Source organism: Rutilus rutilus (assembly GCF_951802725.1).
Source record: "Rutilus rutilus genome assembly, chromosome: 12".
Lineage (NCBI taxonomy): Eukaryota > Metazoa > Chordata > Actinopteri > Cypriniformes > Leuciscidae > Rutilus > Rutilus rutilus.
The window spans coordinates 20,153,139-20,173,225 of record NC_140217.1 but is presented as its reverse complement, the minus strand read 5'-3'; the positions used below and the strand labels follow the sequence as shown (position 1 = coordinate 20,173,225).

The 20,087-nt window shown below is 37.0% G+C and overlaps 1 protein-coding gene and 1 long non-coding RNA gene across 3 annotated transcripts in view; both read right to left on the bottom strand.

The window, feature by feature from the left end:
* Window positions 1–241: 241 nt before the first annotated feature.
* On the bottom strand, window positions 242–1,874 carry LOC311301599. Its single transcript, XR_014629483.1, has 2 exons — window positions 1,586–1,874; window positions 242–898 (listed from the first exon to the last, which is right to left on the bottom strand). It is a non-coding gene; the product is annotated as an uncharacterized lncRNA (long non-coding RNA).
* Window positions 1,875–13,478: 11,604 nt separating this feature from the next.
* Window positions 13,479–20,087, bottom strand: part of rab11fip4b (RAB11 family interacting protein 4 (class II) b) — a 35,083-nt gene continuing 28,474 nt past the window's right edge. For both annotated transcript variants that reach the window (XM_084426732.1, XM_084426733.1), the window contains exons 10-13: window positions 18,459–18,596; window positions 17,603–17,761; window positions 15,246–15,389; window positions 13,479–14,768 (exon numbers count right to left, since the gene is read on the bottom strand). In XM_084426732.1, coding sequence (XP_084282858.1) covers window positions 14,652–14,768; window positions 15,246–15,389; window positions 17,603–17,761; window positions 18,459–18,596 — 558 coding nt within the window. In that variant the 3' untranslated portion in view covers window positions 13,479–14,651. The remainder of the gene's footprint in view (window positions 14,769–15,245; window positions 15,390–17,602; window positions 17,762–18,458; window positions 18,597–20,087) is intronic.

Sequence of the window (20,087 nt, the reverse complement as noted above, 5' to 3'; positions counted from 1 at the left end):
CCTGACTGGGCAAAGGAAGCTCGCGTCTCCTTCCTCGTCAGAGACCGGTAGGGCTGACAGGGAAATGACTTGCGCCCTAAACGGTTTGTTGAGGGATTTTGGAACATAACCGTGCCTAGGTTTGAGTATAACTCTTGAGTCATTCGGCCCAAACTCCATGCACGTCGCGCTTACTGAGAGCGTCCCCTATGCGCTTCACTGAAGCGAGAGCCAGAAGAAACACTGTCTTGAAAGACAGGTGTTTAACCCTTCAAGGTCTAAGGGGTTTTAAGTCCGCCAGGCACTATGTTAATATTTTGGCTTCTGGAAGGGTCAATTTTCATAGCAGAGTGAAGAGAGTCATATTTCTGGATTCTATAGACCCTCAGCTATAAGGTGGATGCATTGACAATACACTTCTTGAGACACTTGTATGGGTTCTGATGTGATATATCACCAAGAAATACAAAAAACGGAAGTTCAAATTTTTGTTTTTTATTATATAAAAATAGTAAACCATAATGAATAAGGGATTTTACATCAAATATTGATTCCTCAAAGGGTTTAGAACACCTGTAAAAAATTGGGTGAAAAAATATAAAGAAACAAAATAAATATTTACATTTCTGTGACTGTAGTCACCATACGTTTTTTGGGGAAAAACAGAATATTAGGTTAGGTTAGGTTAGGTATACTTTATTGTCCCAATGGGACATTTGTTTTGGGCTCACGAATACAGCCACTGCATTGTCAAACATATAAAACAAACACATAATATAATAACAGAGAAGAAAGATACACATTTACAATCAAGTAATTGGCCAGAAGCGGTGCTGTGTAGAAAAGGGCGAGCGGTCTGGGTCCTGGGTTCAGCAGAAGATGTAGGCTACTCGGCTGCTCTGGGGTTTCCTGATTTAGACTAAAACACACAGATTTTTTAATTAGTTTACATTCCCACATATCAAAAGTTGTACAGCCTTTAGTACAATGTGGTAAATAAAGATTAGCTATTCATCATCATGTGTGTATTTTTTACATCAAGTAAAGAGTCATAGAACTTCTAACTACAAAATTAGTATTTCTATTATCATAGCAATGATGTAAAGTATGATATTAGTAGGCTATCATGTAAATGACACTACTTTAGTAAAAATGATGTAAATGAGAAAATATGAGTAAATACAATGTCTAAACCAAACCCCCTCCCCATTTCAGCTTTATGTAGACAAATAGTACAGGCCTTAGATAAGGCTTACTGCACCATTATTTCTGAAAAGCTACAATAAAATTTCCCTAAAAGCATTACAATAAAATAGACAAGCAAAGTAAACGAAATATAGCTTATTACTATGCAAAAAATGAAGATGTAAGTTACTACATGCGGCCTAATCTGCAATCTCATTTTAGCAATAAGCTAATGTACTACCGTTTATGTAGCAGACAAAGGCCCATGCATTTTTAAATCTAACTTACTTACTAATAGTAATAGCGCACATTATTTGATTACTGCACCGTTATTTCTGACAATAAAATAATTTTAATAAAAAAAAAATGACACAATACATATTAGACAATATATTATCAGCAAAATTGCCTTCATACTTACTCCTCAAATGGATCGATTCCGTCCAGAATTTTATCCTCTTCATCTGAATCATATCGGTCTGGATCAGATCCGTTATCACTCTCATCGCTCTCAAAAAAAAATCATTGCAGCAGCTTGCTCGGCACGAGTCGGCTGTGAATCTTCGTTTGGCCATGTTGATTTTCTGTAAAATCTAACCAGTACAAAAACGTCTATCTCCACAGTAATCCAAATGTATCGTGTCCAAAAACCGTATATAAAAAGATTGTGTCTGAGAAGAAGACGCGCGAGATTTATTACAAACCCCTCCCTTTTTACGTTCCTAGGACACTGTTTGTTTTATATGGGTCTGTGATTGGTTCACACACCAACAGCATTATATATCATTTGATAGGGTAAAGTACCAGTCCTCTGTTTTGCGGTAAAATGCTATAGATTTGCACTCAAATACGGAAGGCTTAAATTTTTTTTTTTTTTTTTTTTTTTTATGCTTGTAGAAGATCGGAAGGCTTATCATTCGCGGAAGTCAACACAGTTTACTCATTATTACGCAGACGAATGTCAGCTTTTTCATAGAAAAAAAAGTAAGTTAATACCTTATTCCATTCCGAAGCTATTAATAGATATGTCAGGCATGCGCACTTTGACGCTCTAGAGCGTCAGTCGACTTTGAAGGGTTAAGATCAATCGTCTGTATAGGCTTGAATGGGTCACCTTTCATGGCTTCCAGCACCGTAGAAAGGTCCCATACAGGGACTGAGGGAGGTCTGGGAGGATTCAGTCTCTTAGCTCCTCTAAGGAAGCGGATGACTAAATCGTTCCTTCCTATTGACTGACCAAGCGTTGTTTTAGAGAACGCTGCTATGGCCGCCACATAAACTTTGAGCGTGGAAGGGGTCCTGCCCTTATCCAGCAGCTCTTGTAGGAAGGAGAGAACCTCCGTCACCCCACAGTCTGGGGGTGACATGCCACCAGCTGTGCACCAGCTGGAGAACACTGACCATTTCGAGGAGTAGAGCCGTCGCGTAGACGGGGCTCTAGCCTGCGTGATCGTGTTTAACACTCCTCTTGGGAGGTCAGCGGGTACCCGTTGATGGCCCAAACATGAAGGGTCCACAGTTCTGCCAAATGCCAAATCGAGCCCCTGGCCTGAGAGAGGAGGTCCCTCCTCACTGGCACTGGCCATGGGGCAGTGCTCGCTATCTGCATCAGAACTGGGAAACCAGGGTTGGTTTTTCCAGAACGGCGCTACGAGTAGCACTGAGCATCCTTCTTTCCTGATCCGTTCTATCACCTGAGGCAGGAGAGAGACGGGAGGAAAAGCATAGAGCGGGCAGCGGGGCCATATATGAGCCAGCGCGTCCCTGCTCTTGGAGAAAAATTCCAGACAGTGAGCGTTTTCTTGAGACGCAAACAGGTCTACTTCCGCTCTGCCGAATTTCTTCCACAGCAGCTGGACTGTCTGTGGGTGTAGAGACCACTCGCCTGTCGGAACATTGTTCCTGGACAGTCTGTCTGGTCCTACGTTTAGGAGCCCTGGCACGTGCGCTGCTCTCAGCGAGAGCAGGTTGCGCTGAGCCCACAACAGGAGGCGTTCTGTCAGCCTGTGCAGGTTTCGGGACCTGAGGCCGCCCTGGCGATTTATGTAGGACACCACTGACATGTTGTCTGAGCGGACCAGGACGTGGTGTCCTCTTAATTGGGGACAAAAACGCGTCAGTGCGTTGTCTACTGCCAACATTTCGAGGCAGTTTATGTGCAGAAGCTTCTCCCGTTCCGACCATTGGCCGAAGAACGGTCTGCCCTCGAGCAGCGCTCCCCACCCCGAGGTGGATGCGTCCGTAGACACCACCCTCACACTCGAGGAAGTCCCCAGGCTTACACCTGATCGGTACCAGTCGTTTGCTTTCCAAGGTTTCAGAGCTGCGATGCATTTCTGATTGACCTTGAGACGAAGCAGACCGGAAGCCCACGCTCGGCGCGGTACTCGCGCTTTCAGCCAGAACTGTAGCGGGCGCATACGAAGCAAGCCCAGCTGAAGTACTGATGATGCTGAGGCCATGAGACCTAGCATCCTCTGAAATTTCCTGAGCGGGACAGACGCGTCGCAGCGGAAAGAGCTCGCTGCGCGCTGAATATCCAGTGCGCGCTGTGGAGACAGTCGCGCTATCATAGACAGCGAGTCCAGTTCTGTGCCCAGAAAAGATATTATCTGTCTGGGGGACAGAGAACTCTTCGCCCAATTGACTCTGAGACCCAGATTCTCGAGGTGATCGAGTAAAATGGTCCTGTGCTCTATGAGCTCTGAGTGAGATTGAGCTAGAATCAGCCAATCGTCCAAGTAGTTCAATACTCGCATGCCCTGGAGTCTGAGGGGTGCGAGCGCTGCGTCCATGCACATCGTAAATGTATGGGGTGCTAGGGACAAGCCGAACAGTAGGACTGTGTACTGATATGCCCTGCTTCGCTCTGAGCTTGAGATAAAGGCTCTATGGCCCCTTTATCTGTTGCTCAACAGTTTCAAAATTTCGGCTCGAAGTAGGTGTGCTACTTCTGTTTTTACCGTAGTTTCGACGCGCGTCGCACAGCGGCGAGGGCGTTGACGAAACTGTAGCGAATAGCCTCTCTTTATAATGTCTAGCACCCACTTCGAAACCCCGGGTAGCCTTACCCATGCATCTGCACGAATGGCTAGGGGTTAAATGCGGAGCGCGCTCTGGTCGCTTAGCAACAGAGGTGCTTCGGTGTGCTGCAACATAAGCGTTGCGCTTATGACATTCGAGGCAGGGGGCGCGCTGATAACAGCGGGCAGACTGCCCACGCAATCCTAGGGCGCGGCCCACGCGGGACGGGGCGGCGGCTAGTTGAGCGAGAGCGCGGTCTATCCCACCTTTCCAGTAAATACGACTTGTGATTGGACTGTACGTCAGCAGACAGCAAAGCATTGGCCAAGAGCAGAAGGCCCTCCCTCCAGGGTTTTTTTTTAAGTTGCGAGGTTGCGAAGCTTCATTTTTGCTCAGTCTGAGTTTCAGAGTTTCAGAGCAGAGCTGCGTGACAACGCTGCCACAAATCACGTGAGTCGCAAGCTCGCAACTGTGTGGGCGTGTCTCCGCAAAGTGGGTGTCATAAACTCAGCTCTGAAAAAATTGTATGCAATAGGAGTGCTAATGTAATGTAATAAGTTTCGCCCTTTCGAACCTCAGTTTTCAGAGTTTCAAAACTTTTTTTCACCTATTCGCACACCAGTTTTCAGATCACCATTTACAAGGTTTCAAATCTGGAAAACAAACGAATACACTGGGAGAACAGTGACAAATTAGAAACTCTGAAAAAATGATTGCACAACACCGTAAAAAAGAGTGTTGCACTTCTGAAGAAGGAAAACTCCAAAACAAAATTATGTTTGCAGAGATTTTTTTTTTTTTACCACTTTTGCAAGCCTGCAAAACTCTGTTTTCAGAGTTTCAAAACTTTTTTTCACACATTCGCACACCAGTTTCCAGATTTACAAGGTTTCAAACCTGGAAAAAAAACTAATACAGTGGGAGAACACTGACAAATTTGAAACTCTGAAAAATTGTTTGCGCAACATCGTAAAAATTTTGTTGCAGTTCTGAAGAAAGAAATCTCAAAAACAACATAATGTTTGCAGAGATATATATATATATTTTTTACATTTTGCAAGCTTGCAAATCTTATTTTTCGATCTTGCAAAACTTTTTTTTGTAAGATTTTGAGTTTTCGAACACTTAGTTTCAACCTTTCAGAACTTTATTTTCAGTTTTGAATCATGGCAGGATATTAATCCCATAAACTTATATATTTTGAGACTTTCTGTGAATATTTTATAAGCAGTAGGATAATCGGTCTTTGGCCAGAATATCAGTTATAAAAAATTGCAAGGTTTTTTGTTTTTGTTTTTGTTTTTTACCATATCAGACTGGCAATCGTCATAATAACTTTTTATTTTATTTTATATTTTTATTTAAAAGTATAAGTGTTTCAAATTAGTCAAAATAACAGCATAAAATATTGTATAAATAAATGCATGTGACATCATTGGATTTTCATGTGTTCATTCATCCGCGGTCATGCAAAGCACAACCAAAACAGTGTCTGAATCCGAAATCGCCCCCTAAACCCTCATTCACTATTCCCTACGTTAGTCCACTAATACTGTTCACTTGAAGGAGTTCATGAAAAAGAGTGAGTGAATTCGCACAGCTGTTGAGTGTAAATCGGCACTCATTATTGCAGTTCAATGTGGGATTGAATAAGTGCACTCAATAACGTCCACTATGGTTTCGGACACCACTACAAATGGTGGTCCCTTCAAATAACGCCCTATTTGAGGGTATAGTGGACGATTTCGGATTCAGCCAGTGTTCTTTTGCAAAATGCATGCAGTTTTGTTTTTAACCGCTAGAGGGCCAAAAACAAAGTTACATGTGCCTGGTTTCACAGACAAAGCTTAAGCCTAGTCCCGGACTAAAATGCATGTTTGAGCTGTTTTAACTGAAAGTAACTTGCAGTGACATCTCTTAAAATATGTCAGGGCCATGTTTTGTCTCAAGATGCACACCAGTAATGTTATTTTTTCTAAGGCACATTTATAAAAGCTACTTAAATATCCAAATTTATCCAAGGCCTACTCCTGGCTTAATCCTGTTTGTGAAACCCAGGCCTGGTTTCACAGACAGACCTTAAATCAATACAGGCTTAGGCCTTAGTTCAATTAGGATATTTAAGTAGCTTTTATTAACGCCTTAGAAGAAGAAAAAACATTACTGGGGTGCATCTTGAGCCAAAACTATGGCATTGACATATTTTAAGATTCAGTTAAAACAGCTCAAACATGCATTTTAGGCTAGGACTAGGCTTAAGCCTTGTCTGTGAAACCGGGGATAGTTGCATAAACAGCCACTAATTTAAGACTGTGTCTTAAGAACTCGTCGGACGAACTAGCCATTAGTCTTATACGTTTCAGATTCAAATTAGACCAACCTTTTCATGTAACTGACTAAAAAAAGTTATTAACAGCCTTGAAGAAAAAAAGATGACTAGTCTAATCTGTTCATGCAGCCGGCCACAGGCCAATGTGTAACTTTAATATATGACTAACTAATGCACAAAGAGTAATTTTTGTTTGGATACCTCAAAATTAATTAGTTGTCCTCACCTTACCAAATGTAGATGTTTTAATGTCTTGATGCAGTCACTGGGTGAAAATGCAAACAGTTATAACTTGATATCAATAGGATATGGCAAATTATGGCTTTTTTTTTTTTTTTTTTTGTCCTCATCACCTTACCAAATTTAGATGTTTTAATGTCTTGATACAATCACTGAGTGAAAACGCAAACAGGCTACATTACATTTTTGTGACCCAAACCAGAAATGAACCCTGGCTGTGCCAACCAACCCTGTCTGCCAAAATGTAGCCTACTGTGATGAACTAGTATATCACCCTCACGTCCTCGCCCTCTTTCCCGTCAAAATATTGCTTGTAATCAACAATGTCAGGATGATGATGATGCTTATGTGGGCTCACATATTTATTTATATTTATTTTAGTTTTTTATCAGTTAAATGTTCTCAGTAAAATCGTCTTTTTCATGCATTTCTTTAAACGCAAGGGGTCTCCGTAACTCTTATCAAAAGAAAAGCTTTCTTTCTTTTTTGCAAAAGCAGAAACTAACACTTAAAAAAAAATTCAGGAAACTCACTCCAACCCTGATGACGTTAAGTTCTGGACCAGTCAATGGGGGGGACAAAATAATCTTCAGCCATGCTTCTACACATTCTGCAGGAGTGGCAATACTGTTCAACAACCTACAAGGCAAAATCATAAAGGTAAAGACAGATTCAAATGGCCACTGGATTTCAGTTGTTATAAACATTAACAATGTTTTGTTTATTTTATTTAATGTGTATGGTTACAGTAATGTTCCCCAAAACACATATACTGCACATAACTATAGAACCAATTCTTAATGCGCATGTGAACGCCATCAGCGTTTATCACAGGTTCGCGTTTAAAGTCTGTGTAGAGAGAATGGTGTCGTCTTAGCGGCCCCTAATTTAATAACAAATTATCGTTGCGACGGAAGCGAATCAATCAAAACTAACTTTAGCTGGAAAATAACTTTTTATTAAAGAACTTTTATTAAAGCCAAAACAATCTCTGTTACCTTAAATTATACGTTTATCTCTGTAAAGCTGCTTTGAAACAATCTACATGGTTAAAAGCGCTATATAAATGAAGATGACTTGACTTTAACAACAAATTACTCTCTGAAATTTCTGATTCTCTGTTTGAATTTAAACTTGTGTATTCTAATAATATTATTATAGGAGGAGATTTCAACATGGTTATGGATCGCTTTCCGTGCAAGATTCGGAAATTTTCTATACAATTTAGTAAAAATGTAGCTAGAATTAACACGAGAATTAAACTATGTAATAAAAGTGAAATGGACAATGAAACTAAATTACAAATTCTATCCTTGCAATCCAAAATTGACGATTTATATACTCAAAAAGCTAAAGGAGCATATGTAAGGTCCAGAGCAAGATGGATAGAAAAGGGGGGAAAAAGTAATAATTATTTTTGTAGACTTGAAAAAAGGCGACAGGAGAAAAATGACATAAATTCTCTTTATGTGAATGGAGTTATAAATACCTGGGGCCTCATTTATAAAACTGTGCGTAGGAACCTTACTAAAAGTGTACGTGCGCCCGAAAGCCAAAAATGGCGTACGCAAAAAAATATTCAGACTTATAAAACCGTGCGTACGCCAGAACCTGCGCAGAATTCACTTTATAAATCCCAGTCAGCGGAAGATTGTGCGTACATGCGTCTCCACCCGAAATAACCATATATGGAGCTTACAACGCCTAGTTTTACTATGCAGATCCTCATCTACATATCATTTGCATATGATTATTCATCCATGTGACAACTTAAATGTTATCACGTGGATGAATAATCATATGCAAATGATATAAACGGTACAAGAAACATTACATTAATACAAATCAAGTAGTTGTCTATCCTTGCCTTGTTTTTGAATAGCCTACATAAATCAAATAGTGTAAAATACATTTCAGAGAAAGTTTTTCTCAATCTTTTCCACTTGCCGAATTGTATTTTTAATTGATTTATATTTTTAATAGAAACAGATAGGCCTTGGGCATTATTTGCACGAAACTATTTTCTCAGACAATCTGGTATTATCATGATAAGCAATTATCTCTGTGGTTAAAACATTAAAGCACGCCACAGGAAAAGTGTTCAAAAACAATCGCATCCACAACAAATATTTATAATGATTGAATTTAAAAAAAATGTTGTAACTTCAGTAATGATTTCATGTTTAAGTGTTTAACTCCATTAATTTGAATGGCATATTTAATATAAATGTTTATATCAGAAGTATTTTATTTATTTAAACTGTTATTTGCGTCAGTTTCACTAAACGGCTCAACACGCTCGCTGCCGCGGACATTTAAGAAGGAATGGATATTTGCTTCAAGTGACAGGCTTGGTGATTGAGATTGAAATTGTATTTGTATAATCTTTCTGTATATGTTTAATTTTCTTATTTTTCTTAATTTTTCTTAATTTCTTATTCTTAATTTTCTGTATAAAAGTGACCAAAAATACATTTAACTCCAGCTCACCATTGGTGTCGCCAAAGTGCTCCATCTCCAAAACGTTCGTACGCATGGGTCAGAGTTTGCGTGCAGGTGCGCAAATTTTCCCGTCAAGTTTTTCTTTATAAATCCCACCTTTTGCGCAGGAACTGGCGTACGCATGTTTTCAGCCCCGTTTTGTGCGTACGCAAGCTTTATAAATGAGGCCCCTGCCCTAAAATGATTTCCTCAGAGATTTTTCAATTCTATAGTTCCTTGTATAGCTCATCCTTCTCTGCATCTGACTGTAAGACTCTCTTTTATAATATACACTAGCATACCGCAGCTAGACCTCTATATAAGACCATAGAGACTTATGCGAGGCTGACATTAAAATAGAGGAATTAGATAAAGCAATAGATAAATGATCTTCAGGGAAATCTCCAGGCCCTGATCGCCTTAATTCAGAATTTTATAAATTCTTTAGGAAGGATTTGATTTTGAGAGAACTATTGTTTCAAGCCTTTCTCGAATGTATCCAAAATAATTCACTGTCTTCGACTATGAAACAAGGTTTAATTACTCTCATCCTCAAAGGTAAAGGCGCACGACATATACATAACCTTTGCCTATCACTCTATTCAACTGTGATTATAAAATTATAGCTCATATATTTTCCAATAGACTCAAGAAAAGCTCAAATCAAACAATTAGTGATTCACAGTCTGGATTCATAAAAGGCAGATCAATACATAATAACATCAGATTAATCCTAGACATTTTAGATTACCGAGAATGGATTGAGGATGACGGTTATATTCTTTTTTTTAAAGCATTTGACATGTTCGAACACAATTTCATTTTTAACTCCCTCGAAAAATTTGGTTTTGGCAGTACATTTATTTATGTTATAAAAATATTATATAAAGACATCAATAGCTCTATCTCACTTTCATTTGGAACATCCCAAAGATTCAACATTTCACAAGGAATAAGACAAGGATGTACCATTTCCCCATTTCTATTTATGTTAGCGGTAGAAATGCTTGCTATCTTGATAGATAAAAATAACTACTTTGATAAACTGAATGTATTTGTAAAACAGATTGGTATTAGTCAATTAGCTGATGATACGGTGATCTTTTTAAAGGACCAATATCAAATTGATAAAGCCATCCAACTAATTAATCTCTTCTCCAAAGCATCAGGCTTATACTTAAACATAAATAAATGTGAGTTATTTGCAATTCATGTCAGTGAATTAGACTCTTTATGTAACATACCGATAAAAACGTCTGTAAATACTTATACTTAGGGATAATTATTACTAGAGATAATAATCAAAGCGTCCAAGAAAATTTAGCAAAAAATCTTTCAAAAGCAAAAATTATTCTTAATAACTGGATACAAAGAGATATCTCAATTTTTGGAACAGTTTTGTTAACTAAAATGGAATTACTCTCTAGATTTGTTTATCCAGCCTCCTCGCTAGCTATCCCACCTCACTTACTAAAAGAATGTAACACTGCAATATTTAACTTTATTTGGAAACATAACTATATTAACAAAAATAATTTAGTTCACAATTACGAAGAAGGGGGGTTAAATCTTATTGACTAGAAACTGACTAGAATAGTGTTTTTAAAACTCAATGGTTAAGATAATTTCTTTGTTATACAAACAGTGTATGGGTTACGGTCTCTTCTTCAATATTTGGGAAAGTAGGTGGCCTGGAATTTTTGATTAGATGTGAGTTGTCCAAATTACCTCTTAAATGGTCTGCACTCCATCAACTAGTTCTCTTATGTTGGAAATAAGCATTTTTTCACAATTTTAATGCACACAAAGCTTGTATTTGGAACAATCGTTTTATTCTTCACCACAACAAATCTTTATTTTATGAGAACTGGGTTCAACATAAAAAAAATTCCCTATTGGACATGATGGACAACTATGGTATTGTTCTCAATTACAATGATTTTTGTTTCAAACGTGGATTTGTATGTCATCCTGAAGAGTTTTATACAGTTGTAAATGCCATACCAAAAAACATGGTATTATTGGTATAAGGGATTCTTATCACTTATCACTACACTCTACTCTGTGACATTCTCTCTCCCATGTCCTTGTCTGGGTGAATTATCTATTAGAGATTAAATGCAACAACAAATATATGAGAAGTGTCTTCATTGATAGAATTCATCCAAATATAATTAAAAGCTACTATATTTTAAAAGATTGTAACCCGAAAGAGGTGAAGGAAATGAGAACGAGTTATCTTACCTTTCCAAGTCTCCCTAAAGCGAAATAACTTCATTTTAAAATAATAAATGACATATGCCCATCTAAATAATTCCTTAATTTAAAATTTGATATAGAAGAAAAAAAAAATTATAAGTTGTTTTGGTCTCAATTGTACAGTAAAATGTCAAGTGTGAATCCCCTTGAATACAAACAAATTAAGTTTGGTGTACTGAAGAAAGATTGTTCACAACACTACTCCATCAATAACCTTTTTGAATTTGCTAAATACTTAATTCATAAATGCAGATTTTTGAAAACCCTTTCCTCATTTTACAAAGCTTTTGCTACTTCTCTTTGTACCCTTTTAAATGAAAAAGCTACTTCAGGAGCCAGTTTCTTCAATGATCTATATGTAGCCTACCCTATAGATCCTTGCTACCCCTTGCAATAACCTACTTTGAATGTTGTTCTTTCAATAATTTGAACATTATTATTTTATTTATTTTTTACTTTTTTATATTAATTTATTTATTTCCTCTTCCTTGTCTTCATGATTGTATATTTGATTTGAAACTTCATTGCTGTTACTTATTGTAATTTGCAACTACGTCTGCATTTTGAGAATTGTAAATTGTTAATATTGTTTGTACAATGCCTATTAGGTATGTAAATTTGTCTATTTCTCAAAAAGATGCTTATGCAGGCGTTCAATCTGGTCCAGTTTTCACTCCGGTAAAACTAGCGCGACTGTGCGATAATTAAATAATTGAAGTAATTTGACTTAATTAATTGCATATTTCTCATATTAATTTTACCATCCCAAATATTGCATATGTTTACCATATATTATAACACCTGTTTTTTAATCCTTTTCTTTTCCTTGTTTTTAATGAGTTTTTATTGGAATATATAGGCTACATTGGATCATGTGCATGATCTAACCAGTATCTCTTGTTTTCTTTACATGTTCACCACTTATGAGATTCATAAATGTCCATATTATATGAACCTCTCTTATTGTCTGGTGATTCTTTTTGCACCAGTCTTGAATACAGGGTCATGCTGCATGCACTGTATATACCAAACCAAACAAAGACTTTTAAATACTTAAAGGGACTTTGTACCAAACCCTTTCAGTCATAAATGGAATTCTATATTGTTTTATTTTAAAATATCAGTCTGTTAATTTCTCATGTTACAGTTCAGTAACTCCTGGCATGCAAAACTAAAAAGCCTGTATGCACATCTTGATCATAGAGACTAATAGACATCTGAAACAGAAATAAGCTCATTACAATCATAATAAGTATTGCTAAGGCATTTCAGACCAGTCTATTATTAAACTGAGTATACATTTTGTGCAAGTGAACCGATAACCCTTGTGGACCCTGGACCACAAAACCAGCCACATGGGTAAATTTTTTTAAATTGAGATTTATACATCATATGAAAGCTGAATAAATAAGCTTTCCGTTGATGTATGGTTTGTTAGGATAGGACAATATTTGGCTGAGATACAACTATTTGAACATCTGGAACCTGAGGTTGCAAAAAATCGAAATATTGAGAAAATCACCTTTAAAGTTGTCCATTTATGTTTGCGATTGTGCTGCATTCACTCACAAAAATGAATGTTTTATATTACGGTAGGAAATTTACAAAATATCTTCATGGAACATGATCTTTTCTTAATATCCTAATGATTTTTGGCATAAAAGAAAAAAACTATCATTTTGACCCAGGCTTTTGCCACAAATATACCCGTGCTACTTGTGACTGGTTTTGTGATCCAGGGTCACCTTTCTGGATTAAAGTGTGTGTGTGTGTGTGTGTGTTTCCATTCAGCATGTTGTGACATGAGTCATTGACCCAGTCTGCAGTCTCACAAAGCAAACCTAATACTGCCTTTTTTCCAGCACCTTGTTTATAAATATAAAGAGAATGAGAAATAATCAGATAGTAGTTATGGTTTCCACACCTAAAGGATTTACAAAAGAAAGTTAGAGATAATGTAAAAGCAATGAGTGACACAGAGTAAAACTTTTTTTCTTTTTTTTTTACATAATTTACAAGTTGCTAAAATCCCACACACAGCAAGTATAAAGTGAAATGTAGTTTAGCAATTATTTAATGTGTGACTGAAAAAAAAACAAAAAAAAAACAAAACAATTAGGTCTACTAGTGAGTGAAAAGAAAGACATGATGAGAAAATGTGTACAATAACATTTTCAGGATTGCATAATATACCCAAAAATGTAGGCCTAGATCAACACATAATATTACCCATCGCATTTGCAGATTATAGAAAATTATGAGATGATGCATCAGATCATCTCATGATGCATTTTCAGTTACATCTGAAATTATTAAATATTTTAGTTTGGAAGAACAAGTGCAAGTTCCTTTTAAGGCCATTGAGAACATAATTCAGCTGATGAACAGACAGGTCTTAAACTATTATGCTGAAGTCTGTAAATAACCTGAAATACTACTTGTTTTGTACATTCATTCACATTGACAGTTTACATTCATCCTCTTGCATTTTGACTCCTTTTTGAAGCACATACAGCTTAATGTCAGAATAAACATCTCAAACTTACTTTGCAAACACAGACTAGAGCATTCCCCTCATCCAAAATGGATTTCTTGTACAACAGGCAGTGTTATCAAGTTCCAGTTCCAGCTCCGATTACCTCTCCATTATTCTTCTCATTTGTCTCTCCTTACCTTTCCTTCACACGCCATACAACAAAATCCTTACATGTGCACCTACAAAAATCTCTTTCCTCTCATCATATATCGCAACTCTGAATGGGCAAGCTCTGATGGCCATCAAATGTTTTTCTTTTTCATCAATAGCCCTCTCTCATCACATTCCAGTGCAAACTCAGCAAGCATCAATCATCCATATAACACAATACACTGCGTGAACACCCAGTGCTAAAATATTCACATATTAGTTGGTGCATATCAGTACCCATAATGCCATTCCAGTGAAAACTCCCTTGTGTCGTACAGAGCAGCAAAAATGCCCTTTAAATGTACATTAATATTTCACCAGTATATTTTAGATTTTTGTAACATGAGATAGGTGCACAAAACACCAGCACATTGTAGTTACTGTGCATTCAGACATATGAGGTTCAGTGCGACCTCAGGGGGAGCTCTAGGTCCTCTGTTAAGTTTCTAAACAGCTTATGACAGGCTTTTAGGTTTTGATTTCCAGAATAGATGGATTGTTGTCCAGAATGGATAAAATGATCTTGTCCATGTATTGCCTGAGACGGAAGTTGATCTCCTCTTGTTCTTTTAGGGCTTCCATCAACTGTGGGAATCAAAAGTTATAGAATGATTTTTGACAGGTCATCAAAAACTGTCAATTAATTATAAACTTCAAATTAAATTAAACAGTTCACCAAAAAATGTAAACGTTTGAAAAACACCAAATGTTGAAAAAACTGAGGAGGGCTTGTGTTCATCACACAAAGCTAGGGTATGGTTTAAAAAAAATAAAGTTTGTTCCACAAATTCTGCTTTATTTCTCCTTTTCTGTTCCTCAAAGTCATTCAGGTTTGGAATGACATGGGGGTGAGTAAATCACAATGTTCCTTTTAAGGGGAACTATTCTCACAAAATTCATTTCAATTGTTCACAGCATATTGGACTAAAGGTCATTTTTAGAGAATGATCCAGAAACCAACAATAACAAAAATGCTTCATATTGTTCTCTTGCTCAGACATACACATTAAGTTCCTCTTGTTTGACTTTTATCAGCAGATCAAGGTCAAGCACTTCTCTTACCTGGTCACGGGAGGCATGATCAATCTCCATGGCCAGAGACTGCGCTTTTGTCTGAGTGGCAAACAGGGTTTTGGCCTCATGGAGGCTCAGACTGAGAAGCTGACCATTTAGATCTTCATTCTGTTCTCTCAGTTTTTGGTTCTCCTGTGGTAGAAAAGTAAAGAGGATGGAGTTACAATTACCCCAAACAGATGGTCCAAGAGTCATCTTGCTTTTCCTTTTTATTGTGGCCTAGTTGTGACTGAAACAAGAGAGGTTTGTTAGACCAGCTTCTGCTGGCAAACAGAAAGCAGTAATCTGCAGATGAAGAATCTGGATTGAGATGATTAATGTAGATTGGAAGAATTTTCAGATCACATTCTTATAACAGACATACACCAAATGTAATACTACTAAATCTTGATTTTCACAATAACTATATTAGTTAATAGCGCAATTAGTTCTAGCCCTCCATTTTGATTGGCCAAGCAGTGTCTAAGAGTGCTCATATTGAGTATAATAGCAGTGGGATATTTCACTATTTATATCACTCCAGAATACCTATACAGAGATGAGTGATTTTGCATGGGTGATGAGTGTGTGTGTTTTTTTTTAAAGATTGGAGCATCAATGGGGAGCTGGAAATGGAAAATTAGAGAGGTGTGAAAACAGAAAGCTTTGAGCAACATGCCCAGTGATTCCGCTTTAGGCACAAGGTGATTTACTTATATTCAGTACAACAGAACTTTAGTGATATTGTCTAGTTATCCTCTTCTTTTGACAGCAACGTGGAGCTACAAAATCTACAACCAAAAAAAAAAACGATATTAGGTGTTAGGTGAGAAGAAACGGCAGCCTGGCAGATAATCTGAAAATACACTTCTTATGAATGAACATATTAGTGGTTAATTAGATGATATTAAGTCTGCACAGGAATTACAGTTTACCATCAGACTCGGAAAGAGTCGTGCCCGAGCAGACACAAGCTGCTGGAGGTCAAAGGGCATGTCCTTGGAAACACTCCTCTGCATATACACACAGTAAAAAAGATGAAATAAGAGACAGAAAAAGACAAAAAGAATTCATTTTGGGATCACTGTTTTTTATGGAAGCTTGTTTCCACCACAAAAAAAAAAAAAAACCTGCAACATTTATCTCACAATTTAGAAATATTCTCGCAATTGTGAGCTTCTATCTCACAATTAGTGGTGCAACGGATCACAAAACTCACGGTTCAGATCATTTACAGTTTGAGTCACGGATTATATAAGCTCACTTTAAGTGCTTCAGTACCCCAGCAAAAACTACCAGACTAACATATAAAATAAATAAATTATTAAAGACAAATGACCAGTCAGTATTAAAATAAGAACAATTACAAGCATAGCTGAAAACTATATACAAAGTCTAACTAGTATGCAGGTACAGAAATTTTATAATTAGGCCTAAATGTAAAATAACACTAATGTGTTCACTGTAAAAATAAAATATATATTAATCTTTGTTAAAGCTGCATTTTGTTGTTTTATTAACATTAATGACACAGACAGCAGCAGGAATATTAGGCTGAATGCACGGACCAAATATATACTGACACAACATCCAGTATCTTTCTCAGCTGTTCATTTACAACATAAACGAGAGAATACAAAGTATGTATCTGTTCAAGCGCAAGGAAACACGAAAAAAGAATCAATTCCATGTTTGCGCACTATCTGAAACTTTCCTCTCTCTCTCTCTCTCTGCGTGCGTGCGCTGCGGGTGTGTATAAACTTGCACATCTGACTTTCTTGCCATTATGACTTTATTACATGAAATTGCGACTATCACACGAATATTATATATATATATATATATATATATATATATATATTTCTTTTTTTTAAGTTCTGACTTTAACACGTAATTGCGAGTTCTCGCAATTCAGACTTTTTTTCCTCGCAATTGCAAGTTTAGCCTATATATTGCAGTTCAGATTTTTTCTCACAATTGCAAAAAGAAGATATAATCTCAAAATTGCGAGAAAAAAAGTCAGATTTGGGAGATAAAAAGTCACAATTCCCCTTTTTATTTTTTATTCTGTGGTGGAAACAAGCTTCCATTAGTTTTTTTTATTAATTTTAAAACAAAAAGTGGAGACTGCCTGAAGGGAATGAAGTTCACAGCCTTTACTGGAGGAAACAAATAGTAAATAAAACAGTAAATAAAAGTAAATAATTCCTTAAATGTGTTTTTATAACGGTAGGCATATTTTTATGTGAAAACATTTGTACTCATTACATTTTATCAAAGATCTGACTATGTGGGACTACTGTAGTCAAGGCCATAGGAAATATACATGCTGAGAGATCGAGTTACCAGCTTTCCACCTCTCTCACCTGTTTTAGTCTCTTGACCTCCTGTTCCAACTCACTCTCACGTGTTCGAGTGCTGTATTCTGATAGGCTAATGGAAGATCTGCGAACACGCCCCATTCGTTCTGCCTCCAGCTTGTATACTTGGAGGTGCTCCAGCTCTCGCCTAAGGTCTTCAATCAGCTGAACAGAAAATACACTTTTAAAAGCACTTCAAAAGCACTAAGCTACTGAACTGAGAACACTTCTGTTTGATATGTAGTCAAGGACAGGATTGCTGTATAGTCTATGGACAGAATAAGACATGGTAATTCTGAACTAAATGAATCTATTAATTTCAATATACTAGCAATTCTCAATATAATATGCTCCGGAGTTTTCATACAGTTTGTGTAAATGTATCTCTGTGTTTGACTTGTATGTGTGCACATTTTTTAGGTAGGCTACGCAGCCCGTTTAAGCCTGAGGGCAACTAAAGCTGGACAAGGCTCTGCCACTCTTTTTCTATCTGTAAATATATTTGAGCTACTATATATACACATGGCATAAAAGATTAGGAGGAGCTTTTGTCAACTTGCTGAATAAACGATTGTTTAAATCACTGCCATTTTTACAGTTTTTACATTAAATGTACTTTAGTGACCAGTGGGCAGAATCACCATTATCTCAATCTTTACAAAAGTTTCTATGGGATTTTCTATAAATCTAAAGTTGCCAATTTGTACATGAAAAATATTCTTAAAAAATGCTAAATGATTGCACGGTATGGTCATAGTTCTCAAATCATTATAATAAAGACATTTCTGTCACTAATAGGTTATTTAGTATGTCCGTTTTAACTAGTGTAAAAAAATAAGCACATTTTAGAACATGGTCTTACCTCCTGCATGGTATCTTTTTCCTTCTTAAACTCATTTCTATTCTGCCGTAGCTTGTCCATCATCTTCTTGTACAGATCCATCTCATCCTTCAACCGCAGGCTCGTATCCTCCAGCTTATCTGTCATCCGCTGCCTCTCCTTCACAAACACGAACAGGACATTTAAGCAGGTGTACAGTCAATTTGGACAATTACTTGACATAATAGGGATCTTAAATAAATGACGTTTTTTTGTGAGCTCTCTGAACAAAACAATTAAAAATCAATCTGATATAATAGTGAAGGGGGTGGATTGGAATCCACTGCTGCTTCAATGTACAGTGAGGAAAATAAGTATTTGAACACCCTGCTATTTAGGGTCAGAATTCTAGCTGATAGACAGGTGTTCAAATACTTATTTGCAGCTGTATCATACAAATAAATAGTTTAAAAAAAATCATACATTGTGATTTCTGGATTTTTTTTTTTTTTTGATTATGTCTCTCACAGTGGACATGCACCTACGATGACAATTTCAGACCCCTCCATGATTTCCAATTGGGAGAACTTGCAAAATAGCAGGGTGTTCAAATACTTATTTTCCTCACTGTATATGTAATGAGTGATTATAATCAAGGTATTATCAATATTTTTCCTTCTAAATATCACATGAGTTGAATAACTTCTCTAGGCTTGAGAGAATTTACTTTGTTATAGAAGTTACCAGTGTGATTACTGAAATGTTCTTTTCATGTATTCTCTAATGTCTGTATTTGATATGAATGCAGTAACAGTGCTTGCTCATTTAGCCCGGCATCCAGAAATGAATTATGGAAAGATGTTTTGTTAAGAAAGGTCTTCAACATGTGTCAATACATACATCTGTTTTTCTAGGGTACTCTGACAACTATGGTCACAGGGGTCACTGAAGTCTATAGTTTAAGGGACCATATCTTTGTTAAAACCTTACTTTCCAGTTAGACTGAAGTGTAGCTCTCTTTGAGAGAACGAACGCATTATCTTGATGTTTTGAGAAAACTCTCCTGTTTATAGTTAGAGCCTGGCCAAATCCAACCTTGGAAGAGCTGTGTGTCGGTGTGTGTGTGTGTTAGTCTTTTTGGTTGCAGGTTAAGGAACCACTGGCATTATTGGAGATTGACTGAGTTGTTATTCTGGACATGTTGGCGCCCAGCAACCCAAATCTGAGAACTGGAAGGTCACGACGTGCCTAACTTCAGGGTCCGAGCGTCAGCTGCTTAATCGATGGAGATATGCTTCAGTCTATCTGTATATGAGTGGAAAATTACTATGTTTATCTATTTCATAGCCAATCAGAAACTGCAACTGGTCCTTGGGTCCTAAACTGTTTGCCCCTAACAATAGTAAGTTGGCATTTAGTTGGCAAACCCTTTTTGATCAAATTCTAACCAACATTCAAGAATGTTGTAAGAACTGCCAGATGGCTTTACGAGCCAGAACATGTGTTAGAAACAAATTTTGTTCTAAACATTTAAAGGTACACTATGTAACTTTTGGTCCTCAACAACAACAACAAAAAAAAACCTGCATGCATTTTACGAAAAGACATTGTTTCGGTTGTGCTTCAGCTCTTCGTGACTGCGGATGAAAATGGTTCCTACTTATAGCTAAA